Source organism: Neofelis nebulosa, chromosome 4, assembly GCF_028018385.1.
Source record: "Neofelis nebulosa isolate mNeoNeb1 chromosome 4, mNeoNeb1.pri, whole genome shotgun sequence".
Taxonomy (NCBI): domain Eukaryota; kingdom Metazoa; phylum Chordata; class Mammalia; order Carnivora; family Felidae; genus Neofelis; species Neofelis nebulosa.
Genome location: NC_080785.1, coordinates 149702880 through 149725230, shown reverse-complemented (window position 1 = coordinate 149725230; position 22351 = coordinate 149702880). Strand labels below are relative to the sequence as shown.

Genomic DNA, 22351 nt, shown 5'->3' with positions numbered 1-22351 from the left:
ACAAAAAATGTAAAATCCAGATTTAGTAGTATAATATAGGAAGAGAAGGTAGCTGGAAGTACTACATGCTAACCTAGACAATATGATACACAACCCCGCAGGGGGACGACTCAGTGAGGAGTGGGGCAGAGGCTGCCTCTTTAGACTAAGAGCCTTTCAGTTGGACTGCTGAATGGACTAGATATGCTGCTTCATCTGTAAGCTTTCTTTGATGATGATAAAACAGGTGAAGACAGGCCTGGACACCCCACAGGCCCACCCCATGGCCTGCTTGGAGCCCACAAATACATAAGGCACATTCTTATCCTCACATAGCAGCAGAATGTGCAGGATGATCTCCAGGGCCTCAGCATCTGCAGCCATCATGATGAACTGAGAGATGGCTCTGTTGAGGATTTTGGTGGCTTCATTAGCTCCTGAAGCTGCTTGTAGTTACATGGATGCTGAACAAGGTCCAGTAGTTTCTTGGTGAGGTGGGTATCTGCAAGGTGATAGGCCTTTGGATTTACATCAGCCTCCGTCATTTCTGTGATTCCATGGTCTTGCCACCCCTCTGGGAGTGCAGCCAATGTCAGAGCAGGAGCACACACTTCAGCCAGAAAGGAGGAGTAGATGCTTCAGGATTTCTGATGAATGGGAAGGGCAAGTCTCAGGTTTGCCATATCATGTAGAGGTATCAGATCTCTTGGCTTAATACTCTTGAGCTTTCTCCTGTGAGATCTGCAAGACTGACTGAGATGCTGTCTGGAGGACAGTGCCTTGGTTAGGAAATTGATTTGACTCTGGAAGTGGTTCCAGAAGAGATGTAAGAGTCAGAAGTCTGAGGAACTTTCTGATAGGAGGGAGCAGAGTAGATTTTGTTGACCCAGAGCTGTGAACCAAAACCAGTGAGTGGAGGTTCCATGAAGGCAGAGGTTGACTCAATGTAAGAACTCTTCACAATAAGAACTCCTTATGGAATGGGCTATCTTGAGGTGAGCGGCTAAGGGCTGAGTGAGAGACCCTGTCAAGAATTTGGTACTGCAGATTTTTGCCTCAGATAGGCCATTGTACCAGGTGAATGATTTTCTGTGTTTTCTCTAAGAAGACTGTCATCAGCCAATAGACCATTCAGGGTACAGGGAGACTTCTGTAACCATCCACACCAACTGTCTGGTATAGTGTCTGCTCCTTTACTTAATTCTAACTCCAAGATGAATAAAACCGAATCTTGGTCTTTGCCAGCTCCTTTAACTATTGCCTCTGTTTGCCCTTTATCAGATTGGTGGGATCCGGTTCCTGTATGATAATCTGGTTGAATCCCTGGAGAGGTTTAAGACCAGTAGTGGTTTTGGCTGTATCCTGGCCCATAGCATGGGTCTGGGGAAAACTTTGCAAGTGATCTCCTTCATTGACGTCCTCTTCCGCCACACGCCAGCCAAAACTGTCCTTGCCATTGTGCCGGTAAGAGTTCAGTCACCCCTCTGAGGAGCTCTGGGTTAATGCCTTTCTGGGTACTAAACAGCTTGATGAGCTCAGCTTTGAGCTTGTTTCTTAAAATCCTTTTTCTGGACTTGGCTTTCTGACAGGTTAATACTCTTCAGAATTGGTTGGCAGAGTTCAACATGTGGCTTCCAGCACCTGAAGCCCTTCCAGCTGACAACAAGCCTGAAGAAGTCCAGCCTCGGTTCTTTAAAGTTCACATCTTGAATGATGAGCACAAGTAAGTGGCCTACTCTCTCCTCTTCTCCCTTTCCTTTTAGACTTCTTTCCAGGATCTGGATATCAGGGCACTAATCCAGATTCCTTTTGGTTTCTTGATGTGGTCATCCCCCCTGCCCCCCACTGCCCATTCCTTGATACTCATTTTTTCTCTACCTAGCTTTTCAATAAAGTCAGAGTTAGGTAGCTTGGGAAATGTCTTATGTTCTGCTTGAAGGTGCTTTTATATCCTGAAAAATACGCATACATCATCCTATTTGCCCATGTGAATGGTAATAAAATTCAACATGGTGAAATGAAACTATCCATCTTCTAACTTTTCACCTTTTACATTTCTTTCTTAGAAGCCTAATCAACAGTCTCTTTTAAGCCCCTGTTTACAGTTGACCTTTACTGGTACAACTTCCAAGTTTTGAAAAGGGTAAACTTTTGTTTTAGATTTGAATAAAATTATATTTCCATTCTATACATTCAATTTGATTTCCAAAATTCTAAAGCTATTTCTTGGTCCAAGCTAGCCATCCATGCTACCCTTTCCCCTTGTTGGCATGGATAATTGAGAAGATAGACTTTCTCTTCTTCAGAGGCTGCCTTTTGTGATGTTTGGTCACATACATCAAAATGAGGAGACTGTGGGCGGCCCCCTAGGTGATTGATCACCTGCTCTTGTTTCTTGGGTTTCAGGACTGTTAGTCCACATGCAGTTAATGAATTAGAATCAGGACTCAGTTGTTTAGGAGTGGAGAGACTGTGCTCTTAGTGTCATCTGGGCTCTGCTGCCCTTTCTCCTTTACTGCTTGTCCTTAGCTCTTTGCTCATTGGGGCCTGGGAAGGTAAAATGCAGAATATTGCCCTTGCTTTTACTATCTTGTGTTTATTGTGGGAATAATTTGAAATTCTCCCTCAAATGTAGAATTGTAGTCATGCATGTACATCCAAGGGAGTCATTACTTTTGCTTGCCTTGTGCCATTGCATTTCCGTTTTTCTGATGTTTAACTGTCATTGGTGACCTCCCCATCCATCCTCAGTGCGGTTAGCATCTTTGGGATACTGGGAAGGGGGGCAGCCAGCAAGCCCTATGGTGCTACCACTGAAGTCCTTGGCAATAAGGACTTCTGAATGTACATCAACGCAGCTCTAATTGTGAGCAATTCTTTCTGGGGAGCAGTGGAAGCAATAATTTTTTTCTCTGTTCACTCTTGCAGGACAATGGCAGCTCGTGCTAAAGTGATGGCTGATTGGGTATCAGAGGGTGGGGTGCTACTGATGGGGTACGAAATGTACAGACTCCTCACCCTGAAGAAATCCTTTGCCACAGGTAGATCGAAGAAAACCAAGAAACGGTCTCACCCGGTCATCATTGATCTGGATGAGGAAGATCGACAGCAGGAGTTTCGGAGAGGTGGGTAGCCTATCCTGGGGATACTCTTAGGGGTAGTGTTTCAGGAAGAAATAGTGTCTGTGGTAGCACCAAGTCAGATGTGAAGATTATTGATGTGAGTTGTATTGTCATGAACCAGAAATCCAGGTCCCTAAGATAGGTGGGATGACCTCCACTGGCTCTCAGAAGATATTGCTTTCCTTGCCTGTTGTGGAATTCTGGGTGGGCCACTCATAGACTGGCTTAGGGAGACTCCCCTGCCCATCTGACCCTGTTTCTCTCACAGAGCAGTTGGGAAAGTGACTTTTCCTCTCACCACATCCTAGAGGTGTTCTGGGATAGCATTAAGAAAATATTTACAAAGTATTTAAATCACTGATATGCAGAGTAATAATCATATTGTGACTTTATAAAAGGAGAATTTATCCCAGGTTTGTTTTTTGTTTTGTTTTGTTTTGTTTTGTTTTAGTGAAAGTCGTTCCTCTCGTAGTGATAGTTCTGCTCCATCTTCTAAGGGCTTTGCCTGTTTGGGGAAGAAAGTTTTTTTTAGGTTCAGAGGCTGTTTCATTTTATAGGTCTCTCCATCTATAGATTATGTTTGTGCTAGGTTTGCTTCTGTGGTAGAGCTGGGATGAATTTGCCATTTAGCAATGACTGGCAGGTAACTCCAGAAAGATTTTGTCCTTTAGCTAGCTCCCCACCAGCCAGCCTGCAGATGGTGCAGAGACACTGGCAATGGTGAAAGTCGACTGAAGTATCTGGATGATTCCAGTCAGTCTCACTTAGACCCATTAAAAAAAAAAAAAAAAAAAAAAATTTTTTTTTTATAAAAATGTTTATTTTTGAGAGAGACAGACAGAAGGCGAGCAGGGGAGGGGCAGAGAGAGAAGGTGAGACACAGAATCTGAAGCAGGCTCTGGACTCTGAGCTGTCAGCACAGAGCCTGATGGAGGGCTCAAACTCACAAACGGTGAGATCATGACCTGAGCCAGAGTTGGATGCTTAACCGACTGAGCCATCTGAGTGCCTCTCACTCAGACCCATTTTTAATCCTAGGCTGGTAGTCTGTAAAGTCACACTCTGCCACCCAGTTGATATAAGCCCTAGGTAGGAATGTGAGGTATTTTACTTTGAGCGTAAAGGAGAAAAAGAAAAAAGATAAGGAAAGGAAAGAGGGAAAAGAGATATTTACTGCAAGAGTCAATAGTCCAGGTTAACGTGTCACACCAAATGCACAGGAGCCTGGATGGTTGGCTCCCTTTCACTAATGGGGGCTGACTCTTGCTTTCCTGCTTCCTTCATTTCTTCTGTCTCCTCCAGGGTGCACCCCTACTTCTCATATTGTTGACTAAGAGCAGGCCCTCTCACCCTCTGACTCCGGATCCTCTTCCCTCCCTAGAGTTTGAGAAGGCCTTATGCCGCCCTGGCCCTGATGTGGTGATTTGTGACGAGGGACACCGCATCAAAAACTGCCAGGCCAGCACCTCACAGGCCCTGAAGAACATTCGCTCTCGCCGCCGAGTGGTGCTGACCGGGTATCCCCTGCAGAACAACCTCATTGAGTACTGGTGCATGGTGGACTTTGTGCGCCCAGACTTCCTCGGCACCCGGCAGGAGTTCAGCAACATGTTTGAACGCCCCATCCTGAATGGGCAGTGTATTGACAGCACGCCTCAGGATGTCCGCCTCATGCGGTACCGGAGCCACGTCTTGCACAGCCTCCTGGAAGGCTTTGTGCAGAGGTGAGCCATCCTCAGGGCCCTGTGTTTTGAACCATCAGAGACCCATTGGTGTAACAGGCATGCAAAGCTGTCCCAAAGGGGGACTGTTACAGCAGGAGGGTCCCTCCCTAGTGGGTGATAGTAAAACTTTCCTTTTACTGAGTAGCTTTTCCTGAATAGCACACAAATGATGGATAGCCACTGTTTCAGTCCTCTGAAAGTTTGGCCTAGAAGTACTTCTCTCAGAAGTTAATCTTTGAAGTTTCTAGGGATACCTACCTTACTTGCTGAGAAGCAAAAGAGAGCTAGCCTTCTGCTGACTCTGAAAGCATAGAAATGCTGGTTCCTGGGGGCATGGCCTCACCAGTGTCAGCATCTCGGTAGATGTAGTTAGGCTGGTCTAAAACAATTTCCTTGTTTTTCCTTGTTAAGATGGAATATGTGCAGAAAGCTTAGAGAAACAGCCCTAGATCTGGGTATGAACCTGGAGCTCCCGGTCTCTGCCACCCAGTCCTCTTTGCTTTAGTTCTTATCCTTAAAATGAGTTTCTTCTGATGATCGCTAAACCAATCCTTATTGTTGTAAGTCTGTTGTGAATGTTGAGATCCTCAAAAGGAGGTGTGGCAGAAATGCAGGATTCTTTTGTTATCCTGCACTGACACCTCCTGGCCACACTGGCTTGATGATTCTGATCTCTGCCTTTGTAGGAGAGGCCACACTGTGCTGAAGATTCATCTACCTGCCAAGGAAGAAAATGTGATCCTGGTGCGGCTCTCAAAGATCCAGCGAGATTTGTACACACAGTTCATGGACCGTTTCCGAGACTGTGGTAGCAGTGGCTGGCTGGGGCTGAACCCCCTCAAGGCTTTCTGTGTGTGCTGCAAGGTGTGTTGAGGCCTCAGGGAATACTGAGATATGAATGAAGGTTGCACATGGTCCCAAGGAAGTTATTCCTGCTAGGAGTCCTTGATAAGGGAAGAATAAAGTGACAGGGGTCCCCCTCGGTTTGCTGCATTGAAGAACTGGGGGCCCCAAGGAGAAATATGCTGGTTGTGTGCTGCACAGTTCCTGGGGGTGCCACTCAGCCTGTGATATAAATGGTGCTCCTTGCAGTTGTGCAGTTCATCTGGTCAACTTGTGGTACCAAACTTGAGAAATCACTTCCTTTCTCACTGATTTTTTTTCACTTGGGAGAAAGGGGTAGTGGAAAAACATTGTGGGGCAGTTTTTGACTGTTAGCATAATCAAGATGCAAGAAATATATAGCTTAGACAAGTTATTGGGGTACCTTGTGTTTGATTCTGCGTTTAATCAGATTGAGACCTCTTTCATCCTGATAATGTTTGAGATGGTTTGGGGATAGTAAGGCCCAGGTATCTAGCACTAAGCTTCATGAATAGGTTGATGAACCCTGACTTATCTTTAGTATGTGCTTCTTGTTGACTAATGAAGGACCTGCTTCTTTGACAGCTGTCAGCCAGCCTGTTGGGTATTATTCCCAACTGACCACTGCTTTAATGAGTCAACTGAAGGGGTATGTCAGGGGACAGATGGGATTTCAAAATGTTTCTTTTGTAACCACAGTCCTAGACCAGGGCCAGGAAGCTACAGCAGATATGGTCTGTGAGGATGCTACAGTGCCAACACACCCTTCCTATCCCCCCACCTCTGCCCCCACCCCAGGAATTCTCAACTCCTGCTGGGAACAGTCCCTGAAATGACTTCTGGTTGGTCATCTGTAAGTTAGATACATTTGTCCATAGGAAGAGATTGGTCTTGTTTCGTAGTTTCAGACAGTAGTTGGCTGTAGCCACACAGTGAAACAGCGGCATTCTTACCCTTATTTAAATAAGAATGCAAGGCTTGTGACACAGCCTTTTTGATTATGCCTATGGGCTTATGGGCATGCCTGCTGGTATGAACTCTTCCCCTTGTGTTATGGTGATCACAGTTAGTTAAAATGAATGCGTAGGCTCTTTGGCTATGAGGGAGTTGGAGATACTTTAATTTTTAGCGTGACGGTGTATGCTGTAGGACCAGTGTGTGTTTCAGCAAGTACATGTTTCCTGACTCTCTGGGACACCCTTAGCTTGTTCTCTGCCCTGTGTCATTTCCCCTTTAACTTGAACTCCAGATCTGGAATCACCCGGATGTGCTGTATGAAGCCCTTCAGAAGGAGAGTCTGGCCAATGAGCAGGACCTAGATGTGGAAGAACTTGGCTCAGCTGGGACTAGTGCTCGCTGCCCATCACAGGGAACAAAAGGCAAGGGGGAGGACAGCACCTTGGCTTCCTCAATGGGAGAAGCAACCAATAGCAAATTCCTACAAGGGGTTGGCTTCAACCCTTTCCAGGAGCGAGGCAACAACATTGTCACATATGAATGGGTGAGTCAAGCAGAAACTTCTATGCCCATAAACCACTGCTGAGAAGGGATGGTACAAAGCAAAGCCTATGTGGGAAGAGGGTGGGGGTTGTACAATGCATTGTGCTGCCAAGTATCTGCAGGGAACTATAAAGGTTGCCCATGAGTTTCTGCCTTGGAAGGAGTGAATTTTATTTCTAGTGATCTGGCCACGGACCTTCTCTAAGCTGCCTCATTTCTCTATTGCAGGCCAAGGACCTTTTGACTAATTACCAGACTGGGGTCTTAGAGAACTCTCCCAAAATGGTATTGCTTTTCCACCTGATTGAGGAAAGTGTGAAGCTTGGGGACAAGATTCTCGTGTTCAGGTAGGAAAAGAAATTCCCCAATATTACTGTGTATCTATAGTAGAGTGACATAGCCCCTACAGAGTAAGACTGTCTGGGGTAACCCCAGCTCCTTTTTGTTTTGTTTTGTTTTGTTTTCATGCCTCTGCAAACCAGTGCTTCTTGTGAGGACCTTCTTGCATTTCATCTCATTCTTGGAGTTTCTTATTTTGCCCAATGTGATTTCTCTGCAGAGAACTGTTTAAAACCCTAGGCTGACATTGGAGTCATAGTCTAACCCTTCATACTGTGGCCCACATCAGATCTGGCCTGTGGCTTGCCTGAAAGCTAGTTTTTACATTTTTAAACGTTTTAAAAGAAGAAGAAGAAGAAGAATATTCAACAGACTGAATGTGGTCTGCAAAGCCTAAAAATATTTAGTATCTGGCCTTTTCCAGAAAACATTTGCTGACCTCTGATCTAATCTGCTTCGGTCCCTCCCCAGCCTTTTTTTTTTTTAATTAAAAACAATTAAGGAGGAGGGCACCTGGCTGGCTCAGTCAGTAGAGCATGGTGACTCTTGCTCTCAGGGTTGTGAGTTCAAACCCCACGCTGGGTGTGGAGTCTACTTAAAAAAAAAAAAAAAAAAAAAAATATATATATATATATATATATATATATATATATATATATATATATATTTTTTTTTTTTGTTGTTGTTGTTGTTGTTGTTGTTGTTGCTTTGTATGTAAGGTCAAATAAGTAATATGATTTGTTCCAGAGTTACATTCTGTGGCCAGAGTTTTGAGTTCCATCAAGGCTTGACTCTTCAGGGAAACAGACATATTTTCTTTCAAACAGACATGCTTTCTTTTTGCTCTGGCTAGATTATGCCCCCATTAGGCTAAGGGGTATCTTGGGAGCCTCAGAGTAAAGGTTTCCATGTGTGGCACACGTTGAGAGGAGAGCGGTAATTCTAACTGGGGGGGAGTTTAGTGTACCACTGGTTTTATATATCACTTCTGAGGAGACTGCTTCTCTTTATAACTTGAAAGCCCTAGTAAGACCCATAATTTTGATTGTGGCCTGTAGTTAGATCTAATGTATGTAACGTTGGTTTTTAATGCTGATCCTATTTGTTACTATGTACTGAGCTAAACCCCAGAATTTAGGGGAAGTAATTGAGGAAGAATTGAGGAAGTAATAGGGTAGCAAATTTAGTGGGGGTGGTGATAAGTGTATGGACGACTCTGCTCCCATTATGAGCTAGGGAGAATACCCCTAGTGGTTCTTTGTGGGGTTACCTCTTATGGGGAGCAGGTTCTGGGAGCTCCCACTATCAGAAGGCTATATATGATTGTGAGTCCACTGGGGAACAAGATTCCCTTGGGTCTGGGAGCCTTCTGAACCAAATGTTGTCCCTTCCAGCCAGAGCCTTTCCACTTTGGCTCTCATCGAGGAATTCCTAGGGAAACGAGAAGTGCCCTGTCTACCTGGTGCTGATGGGCAAGGAGTACAGAAGTGGGTTCGAAACGTCAGCTACTTCCGTGAGTTCACTGCTGCTTTGTTTCTGGAGCCTTGGCAGGGTCTGCTTAAGGCTTTCCTTTCCTTCTCTGCATTTTTGTCTTCTACTCCGTTCTCCACCAAATGTGTAGGAGTATCCGGAGTAACCAAAAGCAGGGAGGTATTGAGAGCAAGCTGCTATGTGTGAGGCACTGTACTAGGGGCTGGGGAGCTTGGGCAAGATATGGGGAGAGCAGAGAAGTAGAAGACATAAACCTTGTCTTCATCTGAGATACAGCAACTCCAAGACAAATACAAAGCAGCACTGATCGAGTGCCCTTATAGGTTCTAAGGAGAATAGAATCGTTGTGGGAAGGATGATTGGAGAAGGATTCCTGGAGGAGGCAGAACTTGCAGTAGACTGGTAAAGATGGGGAGAATTTGAATATACAGAGTTAGTGTGGCCCAAAGATCATTCTAGGAAGAAGCAACAGAGTGAATATAGGCCATGATCATGCATTCTGTACAGGGGAGATAGTATCCCTAAGAGGGTGAAAATTGGTTCTTGAGGGGACAAAAAAAAAAAAAAAGCTTAACTTTTCAAAAATATAAAGCTCAAATAGGCATCCAGTAAATAAACATATACAGTATATCTGTGGCATTTAAATTTTCATGAGGGACGTGTCAATTGGGGAGAAAAATGTATAAAAAGGCTTCTTAAAGGGGGTGGTCATGAAAAACAAAAGTTGAGAAATATTAACCTCATGTACTTACTGTCCAGATATTGACATTTGGGCCAGATAATTCTTTTTGTAGGTTGGGCAGGGAGGGGGGGGTGCGGCAAGGGGGTGCTGTCCTGTGCATTGTAGGACTTTTAGTAGCGTCCCTGGTCACTATTCGTTAGATGACAGTAGCATCCACCCAGTTATAACATCCAAAAATGTCTCCAGACGCTGCCAACTGTCCCCTGTAGGGTGGGAGGGCAAGGAAATAACCCTTGTTGAGAAACACTGGCCTAAAGGAAGTATTTAGAGAATAGAGGTTCATGGGTGGTAGGAAGACCCAATGCCGAGCTGTGCTTGGGAACTGTGGGAACTCAGGTTGGAAAGGTAGGTCGGGGTGCCAGTTGAAAGAGCCTCTAATACCAATTAAACTGATACTTCCTATAACAGTCATCATCCAGTCCTCCATGTGGTATTTCATCTCCTTAGCTTTGTCCTTTTCTCTCTTTTCCCTAGGGTGACAAATGTAGCCCCTCCTCTCTTATTCATGCTGCTGCTTCTTTTTTTTTTTTTTTTTTTTTTTTCCTTCCAAGATTTTATATAAATTCAAGTTAGTTAAGGGTAGTATTAGTTTCAGGAGTGACTTAGTGATTCATCACTTATATACAACACCCAGTGCTCATCACAAGTGCCCTCCTTAATACTCATCATGCATTTAGCCCATCCCCCACCCACCTCCCTGCCAGCAACCCTCAGTTTGTTCTCTATAGTTAAGAGTTTCTTAGGTTTGCCTCCTTCTCTGTTTTTATCTTATTTTATTTTTCCTTCCCTATGTTCATCTGTTTTATGTCTTAAATTACACATATAAATGAAATCATAGGGTATTTGTCTTTCTCTGACTTATTTCACTTAGCATAATATCATCCAGCTCCATCCATGTTGCAAATGGCAAGATTTCATTCTTTTTCATTGCTGAGTAGTATTCCATTGTATGTTACATACATACAAACCACATCTTCTTTATCCATTCATCAGTCAGTGGACATTTGGGCTTTTTCCATAATTTGGCTGTTGTTGATAATGCTGCTATAAACATTGGGGTGCATGTCCCCCCCCCTTTTTTTTTGCTTGTGCCCCTTTGAATCAATATTTTTGTATCCTTTGGATACATACCGAGTAGTGCAGTTGCTAGGTTGTAGGGTAGTTCTATCTTTAACTTTCTGAGGAACCTCCACACTCTTTTCCAGAGTGGCTGCTCCAATTTGCATTACCACCAACAGTGTAAGAGTGTTCCCCTTTCTCTGCATCCATGCCAACATCTGTTGTTTCCTGAGTTATTAATTTTAGCCATTCTGACAGGTATGAGGTGGTATCTCATTGTGGTTTTAATCATCCCTGATGATGAGTGATGTTGAGCATTTTTTCATGTGTCTGTTAAGCCATTTGTATGTCTGCTTTCAAGAAATGTCTGTTCATGTCTTCTGCCCATTTCTTAACTGATTTTTTTTTGGTGTTTTTGGGTATTGAGTTTGATAAGTTCTTTATAGATTTTGGATACTAGCCCTTTCTCCGATATGTCATTTGCAAGTATCTTCTCCCATTCTGTAGATTGCCTTTTAGTTTTGTTGATTGTTTTCTTTGCTGTTATTCATGCTTCTTAATTGAAGGTTACTTTTCCCCCTTCCTTTGAACTTCCTTCTTTTCATCCATATGCCCCATCCCACTGCCCCAGATCTATTCTTTTTAATGTCTCCTTATAGTAAGCTCTTAATCATAGGAGTTTGTTAACAATGCAAATTCCTGGTGGAGGGACAACATCCATATCACAACACAGAACTCTTAGTCCTTGTGCACTCACCAGGATTTACAGGACTGAGGTAGAGAGGTCACCCTGAGCCAGCTTTTACCAAGCTTCCGTATTTAGAGTGGTTCTTATGCAATCTAAAGTCTAGGAACCTTGACCTTAGAATTAGTTTGTCTATTAAAGGGAGAAACATAGTTTGTAATCCTTGTTGCACATGGCGATATTTGAAAATTATGGGTGCCTGCGACTCACTGTAGACCCATGGAATGTCCATGGGGGTGGAATCAGAATACTGTAGTGTATTTGTTTTGTTTTAAAAACACATTTGCCCAGTGATTTTGCTGTGTACCCGTGCCCTTATATGTCCATTTCTTGTGGTTTTCCTTCTGTCCTAGGGCTAGATGGTAGCACCCCTGCCTTTGAGAGGGAGCGGCTCATTAATCAGTTCAATGATCCCAGCAACCTCACCACCTGGCTATTCCTTCTGTCCACAAGGTGAGTGGATCCTGAGAGCGGAGGTCAGAGGGCTGTATTCAGGGCAGCTAGCCACGTGGGCAGGTACCCAAAGGTTCATCCGAGTTTCATCAGAAGAGATCTGCTCGGGTTTGTGACTTGTTTTTGAAGTCAGAGAGGGGACCCCAAAAGGAAGTTGTGTTAGAAAGGTAGTCATCATGATAGTGTCACGAAGTTCTTTGAGCCCTTCATTAATAATAGTCATACTTAGCTTTTCTCTCAGGAGTATTCTGAATCTTAGATGATGGGATTAATGTGAAAGTGCTTTAAAAAGTAGAAAGTGTAATGTAACTGTAAAAGGCGATGGCATTATTTGTCTTATGCCAAGCAGCTTGAAGGCTGTGCTGTGTTCTGCCATCAGAATGCCCTTGATGGGTGTGAACTAGTCATTTTCCTAAGCTGTTAGACTAAACACACCAGAAACATCTGTATGCAGAGGTTTCCCTTCACCAAGTGACCTCACTCTGGGGCCAGGATGCAGGGGCCTTACTAATTACAGAGGAGCAGAGAGTGGGTTTTCTTTCAAAACTGGTCAACACTTCTGTTTTGGATTTTCAGGGCATACTTTTCAGTGCTTGAGCAATGTACTGTTCATCAGCAGGAGAGTACAATCCTCCAGTATGTCATGCTTAGGACAAAGGAGGTGATATGGGGCTATCAGTCACAGTCAAATTTCAGTTTGAAAACGGTCTTTAAAACGAAAGGTTCTGTGATTGTTGGCTTGTGTTTTACAGGGCTGGATGCTTGGGTGTGAATCTGATCGGTGCCAACCGAGTGGTGGTGTTTGATGCTTCTTGGAACCCTTGCCATGATGCCCAGGCAGTGTGTCGGGTATACCGTTATGGCCAGAAAAAGCCCTGTCATATCTATCGCCTTGTGGCTGATTTCACCCTTGAAAAGAAGATCTATGACCGACAGATTTCCAAGCAGGGCATGTCAGGTAGGGTATCTTTCAGGCACAATATTATCCTTATTGTATCAGTGGTGGGAGGGGAGGGGCAGGTTGTAGGAACACAGGTAAGCTTTGAATCACAGAAAGTCAGCAGTTCCTCCCATCTCATTCTGATTCAAATAATTGCTTAAGAGGTGATTGACCTCAACTTGTCCTGGGCAGGTTTAATGATAAGAACTGAGTGTAGGTATACAGGTTTCTCTTATGATATTTCCATTTCACCAGGGCCTCAGACCTGGTCTTTGACTTTCAAATATGGGATGGACTGAGGTAGTTTAGATATTAGTGACAGTTATACCAACCACAACCTCTCTTGTCTGCCAACCTTTGTAGCTGTGCTTTTGCAGTCTTCTCTGCCACATACTGACTTTCTCCATGTCTTCTCGCTTCTAGATCGGGTGGTGGATGATCTCAATCCAATGCTGAACTTTACCCGGAAGGAGGTGGAGAACCTACTGCACTTTGTTGAGAAGGAGCCAGCTCCCCAAGCATCCTTGAACATAAAGGGGATCAAGGAGCCAGTACTCCAACTTGCCTGTCTGAAGTACCCTCACCTCATCACCAAGGTGAGAGCCTGGGATGCATGCAGTTCCCAGTACAGCAGTCTCCACTCAGGGAAGCTTGTCTAGCAAACTACTTTCCTTCATCTGAAGCTTTGTTTCATACAGAAGACTTGAACTTATCTGGTTCTCTCCTTACCCTGTGAAGTTTCCCACCCCAGTCTTATTCTAGCAGTGCTCACCTCAGCCATGTGGAATAATTTGTCCAGTGTGAGTTTTTCCTAGCAGAAAGAAGGGGTAAAGTTCTAGAAATGTAGTCTAGTAATTCTCTGAACTCTCCCATCCTTTTATTTTTTAAGTGTTTATTTATTTTGGAAGAGAGAGAGAGTGAGCATATGTGCCGTACCCGTGTGAGCCAAGGAGAGAGAGGGAGATAGAGAAAATCCCAAGCAGGCTCCACACAGTCAGTGTGGAGCCCAACACGGGGCTCCATCTCACAAACCATGAGATCATGACTTGAGCCGAGATTAAGAGTTGGATGCTTAATGGACTGAGCTACCCAGGCGCCCCTCTCCCATCCTTTTGATATAGAAGGCACATTTGGGCTGTCTAAAGGTGGGGCTGGGTTAAAGTTGTGAGTTATACTCTTGACAAAAAGACAGTAAACCTGCTTATGTGTCTGTGAGCAGGCTCTTTGCGAGTGCTGGAGATAGCCAGCCCTTTCTCAGTTTCAGAGTAAGCCTCATTGTATATCAGTTGTGTTGGCACAGACTGATAATTAAATCAGTGTCCTCCTGTGTCCCCAGGAGCCTTTTGAGCATGAGTCACTGCTCCTTAACCGAAAGGATCACAAGCTGACCAAGGCTGAGAAAAAAGCAGCAAAGAAAAGCTATGAGGAAGACAAGCGCACATCCGTCCCCTATACCCGCCCGTCGTATGCGCAGTATTACCCTGCAAGCGACCAGAACCTGACCAGCATCCCTGCTTTCAGTCAGAGAAACTGGTGAGTCACTGAAAGGGGAGGAAGGCCTGCTGCTGGGCCAGGCCCAAACCTTTTGACTGGTTCTGTTTTTAAAAAATTTAAAAAAAAAAAATTTTTTTATGTTTATTTACTTCTGAGACAGAGAGAGACCAAGCATGAGTGGGGGAGGGGCAGAGAGAGAGGGAGACACAGAATCAGAAGCAGGCTCGAGGATCTGAGCTGTCAGAACAGAGCCCGACACGGGGCTCGAACTCACAAACTGTGAGATCATGACCTGAACCGAAGTTGGTCGCTCAACCAATTGAGCCACCCAGGTTGAGCCCTGACTGGTTCTGTTTTAACAAAGGGAGAGCCTATAACTTGCTTGCTGGCTGTTGTGAACCGACAGGTTCTGCTCTTGGATGAGGTTCCAAAGCAGTTCAGCAGCCCTGGTGTTTTAAGTGGCTCTGGCTGAAAGAGTGACCTACTGGCTTTGTGACTCAGAAGAGTCCTTCTAGACTCCTGGAGAGGTGCAGCTTCCCAAGACACAGAGGCCCACCCCTCCCACACAGCTGCCTTCATATCTGTAGCGCCTTGGTCCTAGATCTTGCTTAAGCAGTGAAGTTCAAGGGTGAAGGCCAGGTCTTTTGCGGGTCTTGGATTGCAGTCAAGGAATTCTGCTGCTCTTAATGGGATTTTCATTGTGTGGCTGTGCCACAATTCTGAGAAAAAAATCTTTTTCTTGAGAACAGCTTCCAAAGTATGAACATGATAGAAGCCAGTTGCTAAGCAAAGAGCTTCTTTGTAAGAAATTACAAAACATTATCTACGTTTAATTTTTTTCATTTTAAGGCAAAGTACTTCATAGGCCTTACCAGATTGACTGCCTGATTGAGTGGTTTGCATTAAAAAATTTTTTTGTTTTATTATCCTTTTTTTAAAAGTTTTTTTACCTTTATTTATTTTCGAGAGACAGAGCACAAGTGGGGAAGGGCAGAGAGAGAGAGAGGGAGACACAGAATACGAAGCAGGCTCCAGGCTCTGAGCTGTCAGCACAGAGCCCAATGCGGGGCTTGAACTCACGAACCTTGAGATTATGACCTGAGGTGAAGTCGGACGCTTAACTGACTGAGCCACCCAGGTGCCCCTAAAACTTTTTTCCTATGAAGATTACGTGTTAAAAAAAAAACTTGACAAATGAGGTTCTAAGGGAAATGAAACCATGTAAATTTTACTTAAGACTAATTTTTGGTGAGTAAATTTGCTACTCTTTTTTTTTTTTTTAATGTTTATTTTTGAGAGAGAGACAGAGCATGAGCAGGGGAGGGGCAGGGAGAGGAAGACACAGAATCCAAAGCAGCTCTAGGTTCTGAGCTGTCAGCACAGAGCCTGAGGCGGGGCTTGAACTCATGAACCGTGAGATCGTGACCTGAGCCCAAGTCAGAAGCCTAACTGAGTGAGCCACCCAGGTGCTCCAAATTTGCTACTTTTTATGTACAAGATGCTTTCAAGAAAAATGTTATTCTCTTTCAAAGCCTTCAGACTTTATTTCTGTGTCATTTTCCAAGATACTATTGTCTGGGAATGTTCTCCTTTCTTGTCCTCCACCTGTTTTTTCTCTTTTCTGGGCTTCCCCATGAAGCAACAGGAGTAAGCCTGAACCCAGTGAGAAAAAAGCCATGTTGGGGGAAGATGTGACAAATGGGCTGGGCTGTGGGCTTTTGTGGCCCATCTCTGGTTCTGTGGGAGGCACTAGCCTCTCACAGCACTTGATGAGCCATACCATGATCCTGTTGATTCTTCCTCCTGTCTGGGTATATGTGAGAAGGGCTTTCTGCCCAATTTCCTTGCTTCAACCCCTGCAGAGTAGGGAGCTTAGGCTAGGTTCCTGTTACCCTGACTTTTACCCTGATCTGACTTTGAATTCTGGGAAGACTCCCACTGGCATCTGACCAGGGCTGCTAGCCCTGCTAACTCCTGCAAAGCCACCCTGGGCAGACTGAGGAAATGGGACTCAGAGCATAGGAAATGAGACATAGAGCTTACTGTGCTCTGTGGCCTATCTAGGAATACAGGAGTCCACAGGGCCCAGAGGGCTACCCAAAATTGCCTGTAGCAACCTCAGAGCAATGTTCTTCGGTCAGGTCAGAAAGAATATACCAGTCCAAGGAGGTCTCCCCGCCAAGACTGAAGACCAAAGGCACAAATTTCAGAAAGCTTAGAGACAGGATCTTAATTTCAAAAATCTTAAATCAGGAGTAGTTTTCTCAAGGTACCAACATTCACTTGAAAGTGAAGAATGAGGAGTGCATCATTGACCATCGGGTAACATTTGGCATGCTGGCATAAGATGCACAGCGGTGCTCAGGCTGGCCATGGCTGTGTGCCATTCAGAGACCCAGGTTCTGTGAACAGCGTTTTGGCTGCCGCTGCTTTTGTAGTGGTCATGACTAGAGGAGTACTTTGGACATTGGCCCCAGGAGGAGCCCAATGAAGTGTAATGTGGAGGAGAGAGGTGTCTGCATTACTTATTGAAACTAGAGGTTCCAGATAATAAAGATGGTTGATGTTGAACATGTGCTCTCTCAAGATCACCTGAACATGTGGCATTACATGGCCTTTTCCTGGGTGAGTGGGGAAAATTACACCCCTTTGCCTTCAACTTGGCATGCACTGTGTTCTGAAGAATTTCTTCTCCCTTATTGCATCTTTACCTTTTCCTAACTTCCCTCCAAGGACTAATCCCTAATGTATGTAGATAGTCCAAATTCTAGAGGAGCAAATGTCACCTCAGATCTCCAAAAAGATATTATTCTGCTGACATCTGATTCTTCTTTGACTCTGAGAGGCTGTATGTCTTAGTGCCACTCTGTCTCAGTCCTGCTTCTAGTCTCCTTTTGAATTGGCCATACTCTGCAGGTTTTTCTGGTTCTTCTCAATAGCAGCTGAGAATGGGGGCACTGTAGAATGGGGGAATCTGGAGAAACTCTGCAGCCTTTGCAGAAAGGTAAGGGCTGTTCTGCTAAAGTCTCTTAGTGTGTTTGTCTTTCTCTCACAGGCAGCCAACACTGAAGAGTGATGAGAAGCCTGTGGCCAGTGTTCGTCCTGTGCAGTCCACCCCCATCCCCATGATGCCCCGGCATGTCCCACTGGGAGGCAGTGTAAGCTCTGCCTCCAGCACAAATCCAGCCATGAACTTCCCGATCAACTACCTACAGCGAGCGGGGGTCCTTGTGCAGAAGGTGGTCACCACAACAGGTTGGGAACTCCTAGGTCCTCTTCCAGGGCTGCCTATCCCTTTTAAACTTACTTTGTTCATTCAGGAAGTATTTATTAAACACCTTTTATATTGTAGACCTTACTACACTGGCACTGTGGGTAAAAATAGAGAAGATAGTCCCTGATCTTGAGGAATTTGCATTCTAATGGAATATCTTAAGAATTCTAACATGGAACTGGGTTTTTTTAAATGTGATATGTAGGATAGACACTGTAGAGATTGTGGAAATTTCACGGGAACACAGAGTTGGTCTGAGAGGTGTGAATGTGTTGAGTCCTGTCTGACTGTAGGGTCAGCTGGGTATAAACTGTCAACTTCCCTAATTAATTAGAATACCTGAATGTCACTTGCTTCTTTCTTTGTGAGTTTGATGTGAATTGAGCATGGTGGGCCAGTGGTAGGAGGCTGGCAGCCTGTCTCTCTCTGCAGTTGGTTCTTTGGGAAGGAAAGCATTTCATGGAGCTGTTTTTCATCTTATTACCTAGAAATATTCATGGTACATAAATTTGAATAAAAATACCTTAGATTTTTGAGTATGAAAATAATATGTGTCCATTATAAAAAATTGTGAAATGACTAAAGACAAAAAGCGAGCCCCTTATAATCCTACTTCTGCTGATTCTCAAACATACGTTTTATTCTTTAGTTAGGTGTGGAGTAATGCCAGCAAGGAAGAGGATGAGGCCACTTTTGGAGCCTAAAGTGATGTGGAGCAGATGGATTCAGATGGCTTAGAGAGGAGGACAACAAACAAATATAGAAATAATCATTTGAACTAGAACTTTTTCCAAACTAAAACTATGAATTTTTAATTAAATCAAGGGAAATTGATCAGAAAGATGATCAGATTTTTTAAAAGGTTCTCATTCTCACAGTATTCTTTGCTAGGCAACTGTGAGAGGAGGCCCTGCTTGCTTCTCCTCCCTTGGTTCAGACCTCTGCTCCACTGAGAGGCTTTAGGGAAGCCATTGAGGAACAGGGGTAGACACGGACTTTGCATCTTCTTCCCTTCTCAGTCAGGTAATCTAAATCTGAGGTCTGTATCTTCACTAGATATTGTTATTCCTGGACTCAACAGCTCCACAGATGTACAGGCGAGAATTAATGCTGGTGAGAGCATTCACATCATCCGTGGGACGAAAGGTAAGAGCCCGACTACAGGGCCCATCCTCTACTTTTGGTTCAGAGTGTGGGACTGGGAAGCAGAATAAATATATATGGCCTGAGCTAGAGGGAGGATAGGAATCGTCCTATGTAAGAATGTCACATGTGGAGGAAGCATGAGAAGAAGCATTTCTAGGAGCTTAGCAGAGTTGGGGTGGGCCCAAAAGAGATCTGTCTGTGGCTTAAAAGAAGAGCGTTAGGGTCTCTCCATTCCTGTATTTTTGTCCTTGTTTTTATGGAGAATCTTGAGTTGAGTTTGAATAGACACCATGTTTTGTATCAGTCACAGTGTGTTGATAGTGATGCTATCAGCTAGAAGTGCCTGGGTGCGACCTGGTGGTGTACTAATCATGGCAAGCCCCCACAGACATTTCCCAGAGCCAGTGTGGTGACTGGACTGGCCCTGTGGTTCTTACTGTGATTGCATGATGCACCTCAGCAGCAACCATCAGTGGACTTTGAAAAAACAAAGTTTATGACTCACAGGTCCTGGTAGGTGCACAGCACCCCAGGGCCACACAATGAGTTTATGGGTAGAGAAACGGGGAGAGAAGGCCTGGGTTTCTATTAGGATCCAGGAGTTGGGGTGGTTAGAGTTTTGTGGGTTACTCTTTATTGGTAAATTTAAAATGTAAGAGCAGGAATTAGGGAATGGGAAAGGAAAAGCAGGGTCACTCAGGGTTCAATTTTCTGGGTTACTCTGGGCTTTCTAAAAGGGGAACTTCATGGGTAGGCACAGTCTGGTTCCTTATCTACTTGTTTAGTTAGTAGCTGTCATACAGGTGCAATTGGCTTATTTGAGATAGATGCGTTTGAAGTGGATTCCTTGTTAAACAACAGCTTAATGCCTGGCACTTACACTGCACACAGGGAGACCAAAAGTGGAGGGAAAGAGCTGTGGAATGGGTTATTAGCTAACATGTATGTTGCTGTGTTGTCTTACCCACTTGCTCAGAGTGGGGTGGAGGTCTCAATTAGGAAATGTATTGGGTAGATAAATTAGTATCTGTGGGTTGCATGACAGACATTTTGAGTGTGGTAATTTAAAAAGTCCACTGCCTCTGTCCTGCTTATAGACTGTAGACAGAGATGAGATTACTGGAATGAGAAGTCTGGACTGGACATTGTCAGAATGCATTCTGAACCTATCATTCATATCAACCTTTACTACGAGGCTCCCTGAGGCTATTTAGCAAGGAGATTTTGCCGTAGCTTCTGTTGGGTCAAAGTACCTTTTAGGCTCAGGGAAAAGATGCCATGAAGTACATGACCCACAGAGAAGATTATACCCAGCCTCCTTACCAGATTCTTCCTAGCCTAAAGCATGGGTCAGCAAACTATGGCCCATGGGCCAAAGCCAACCTGCTTGGATTCTGTAACTGTGAGCTAAGCATGGGTTTTACGTTTTTAATTGGCTAAAAAAAAAATCAAAAGAATACTGTTTTGTGACACCTAAAAATTATATGAAATTCACATTTCAGTGTCCCTAAATAAAGATGTTTGGAGCACAGCCATGCCCAGCTGTTTTCAATCTATAGTAGCAGAGTTGCGTGGTTGTAACAGAGACCTTTTGGACCACAAAGGCAAAAATATTTACCAGCTGGCCCTTTAAGAAAAAGTTTGCTGACCTTTAGCCCAGAGGCAGCCCTGACCTTCCTGGAGATTGATATCAAAAAACAGAGAAGGTAGGGTTGTGCCCTATGGGAACAGAATGCTGGTCTTAAATTATTCCTATCAAGGTAGAAGAAGGTGTTGAGGCAACGAGGCTCCTTCTTCCCAGATTAAGAGGACTCCTGCCAGAGTACTTCATCCAGAACCAAGGCAGCCAGCTTACTCTCTTTCACAGCATCCTGTTTATTTTCTCCATTGCATTTCATCTTTCCTGATATTTTCTGGTATCATTGTCTCTTTCTCTAGAGGTTGAGCCCTGTGAGACAGGTCCCTTTTCTGTCTTAACGTTCTTCAGTGTCTACAACAATGCCTCATAGTCACACAGTCTTATGGAGTAAATGAGTAATACTGGGTCCACAGTTCAATCGGTCCACTTGTCATTTCAGGGGATCTCAAGAAAGGGCATAAGACCTAATTTTATAGCTGGTTTCCCAGCCCACGATGCCTAGGCCTGGGGTTCCCAGGGTTGGCTGATTGTGTATCTGCTTCTAGCAGCCTTCCTCCTGTTTTTTGTTAGGGACATACATTCGCACCAGTGATGGGCGGATCTTTGCTGTCCGAGCAACTGGCAAACCGAAGGTCCCAGAAGATGGTCGGATGGCTGCCTCAGGTATAGGGCTTCTACTTTCTATTGACCTGCATGGCATTTGTTTGTTTGTTTGTTTTGGTTTGTAATTAATTAATTTTTTGAATAACGTGTATATAGTTCACAATTCAAAAGGTTTAAGAGGGGTAAAGTGAAAAGTAAGTTTTGCTCCCCCCACACTCCCAGCCATCTATTGCTCCTTTCTGAAGGTGCTACTCTCATTTGCTTTCTTCAGAGATACATTATACATATACTTGGTACAGGAATGTGTGTGTGTGTGTGTGTGTGTGTGTGTGTGTGTGTGTTAAGTATACATATGTAACTTTTCTCTGTATTTAAAAAAAATTTTTTTTTGATATTTATTTTTGAGAGAGAGAGAGACAGAGCGTGAGTGGGAGAGGAGCAAAGACAGAGAGAGGGAGACACAGAATCCAAGGCAGGCTCCAGGCTCTGAGTTGTCAGCACAGAGCCCAACACAGGGCTCGAACCCACAAACCGTGAGATCATGACCTAAGCTAAAGTTGGACACTTAACCAACTGAGCCACCCAGGCATCCCATCTCTGTATTTTTATTTTTTATTTATTATTTTAAACTTTATTTATTTATTTTGAAAGAGAGGGAGAGCTCGAGCTCAAGCAGGGGAGGAGCAGAGAGAGAAATCCCAAGCAGGCTCCACACTGTCAGCGCAGAGCCTGACAAACCCACAAACCGTGAGATCATGACCTAAGCTGACATCAAGAGTCAGACGCCTAACTGGCTGAGCCACCCAGGCTCCCCCTTTATATTTTTAAAACAGATGCTAACTTACTATACTATACTGTTTATTTTTTCACTCACTAGTGTATCTCAGTACTTGTTCCTTACCATTTCTTTAGATGTGCCTTATTGAAGGTGTACACAGGATGCTGTTAGATGGGTATAACACAGCGCATTACCGAGATCCCTGTCCTTGGACATTTACATTGTTTCACTCCCCTCTTAACAGTACTGGTTCATAGTCATGTGGGTATGTCTATAGGATGAATTCCTAGAAGTGGGATTGCCAAGTCAAAGAGTGTGTATGTGGCACATTAACAGTGTTAGGAACTCTGTCCAAGTTCCCCTCTACAGGAGTGCCTCTCATCTATCCTTCCTCTGTGGAGTATGAGCACTAGACTGCTCTTGCTTCCAGCTTTTATTATGGAAATTTCCATACCTCCA

At 44.3% G+C, this 22351-nt stretch overlaps 1 protein-coding gene and 1 pseudogene across 3 annotated transcripts in view; one reads left to right on the top strand and one right to left on the bottom strand.

Annotated features, from left to right (window-relative positions):
- The window catches only part of RAD54L2 (RAD54 like 2), a 117537-nt gene that overhangs the window by 88536 nt on the left and 6650 nt on the right, over nucleotides 1–22351 (top strand). For all 3 annotated transcript variants that reach the window (XM_058726752.1, XM_058726753.1, XM_058726751.1), the window contains 15 exons: nucleotides 1261–1443; nucleotides 1569–1702; nucleotides 2908–3104; nucleotides 4483–4825; nucleotides 5512–5689; nucleotides 6939–7190; nucleotides 7418–7536; nucleotides 8923–9041; nucleotides 11919–12018; nucleotides 12771–12976; nucleotides 13382–13554; nucleotides 14295–14491; nucleotides 17508–17707; nucleotides 18783–18872; nucleotides 21082–21174. In XM_058726752.1, the coding sequence (XP_058582735.1) occupies nucleotides 1261–1443; nucleotides 1569–1702; nucleotides 2908–3104; nucleotides 4483–4825; nucleotides 5512–5689; nucleotides 6939–7190; nucleotides 7418–7536; nucleotides 8923–9041; nucleotides 11919–12018; nucleotides 12771–12976; nucleotides 13382–13554; nucleotides 14295–14491; nucleotides 17508–17707; nucleotides 18783–18872; nucleotides 21082–21174 (2584 nt within the window). The remainder of the gene's footprint in view (nucleotides 1–1260; nucleotides 1444–1568; nucleotides 1703–2907; nucleotides 3105–4482; nucleotides 4826–5511; nucleotides 5690–6938; nucleotides 7191–7417; nucleotides 7537–8922; nucleotides 9042–11918; nucleotides 12019–12770; nucleotides 12977–13381; nucleotides 13555–14294; nucleotides 14492–17507; nucleotides 17708–18782; nucleotides 18873–21081; nucleotides 21175–22351) is intronic.
- Nucleotides 157–603, bottom strand: LOC131508337 (NHP2-like protein 1; annotated as a pseudogene).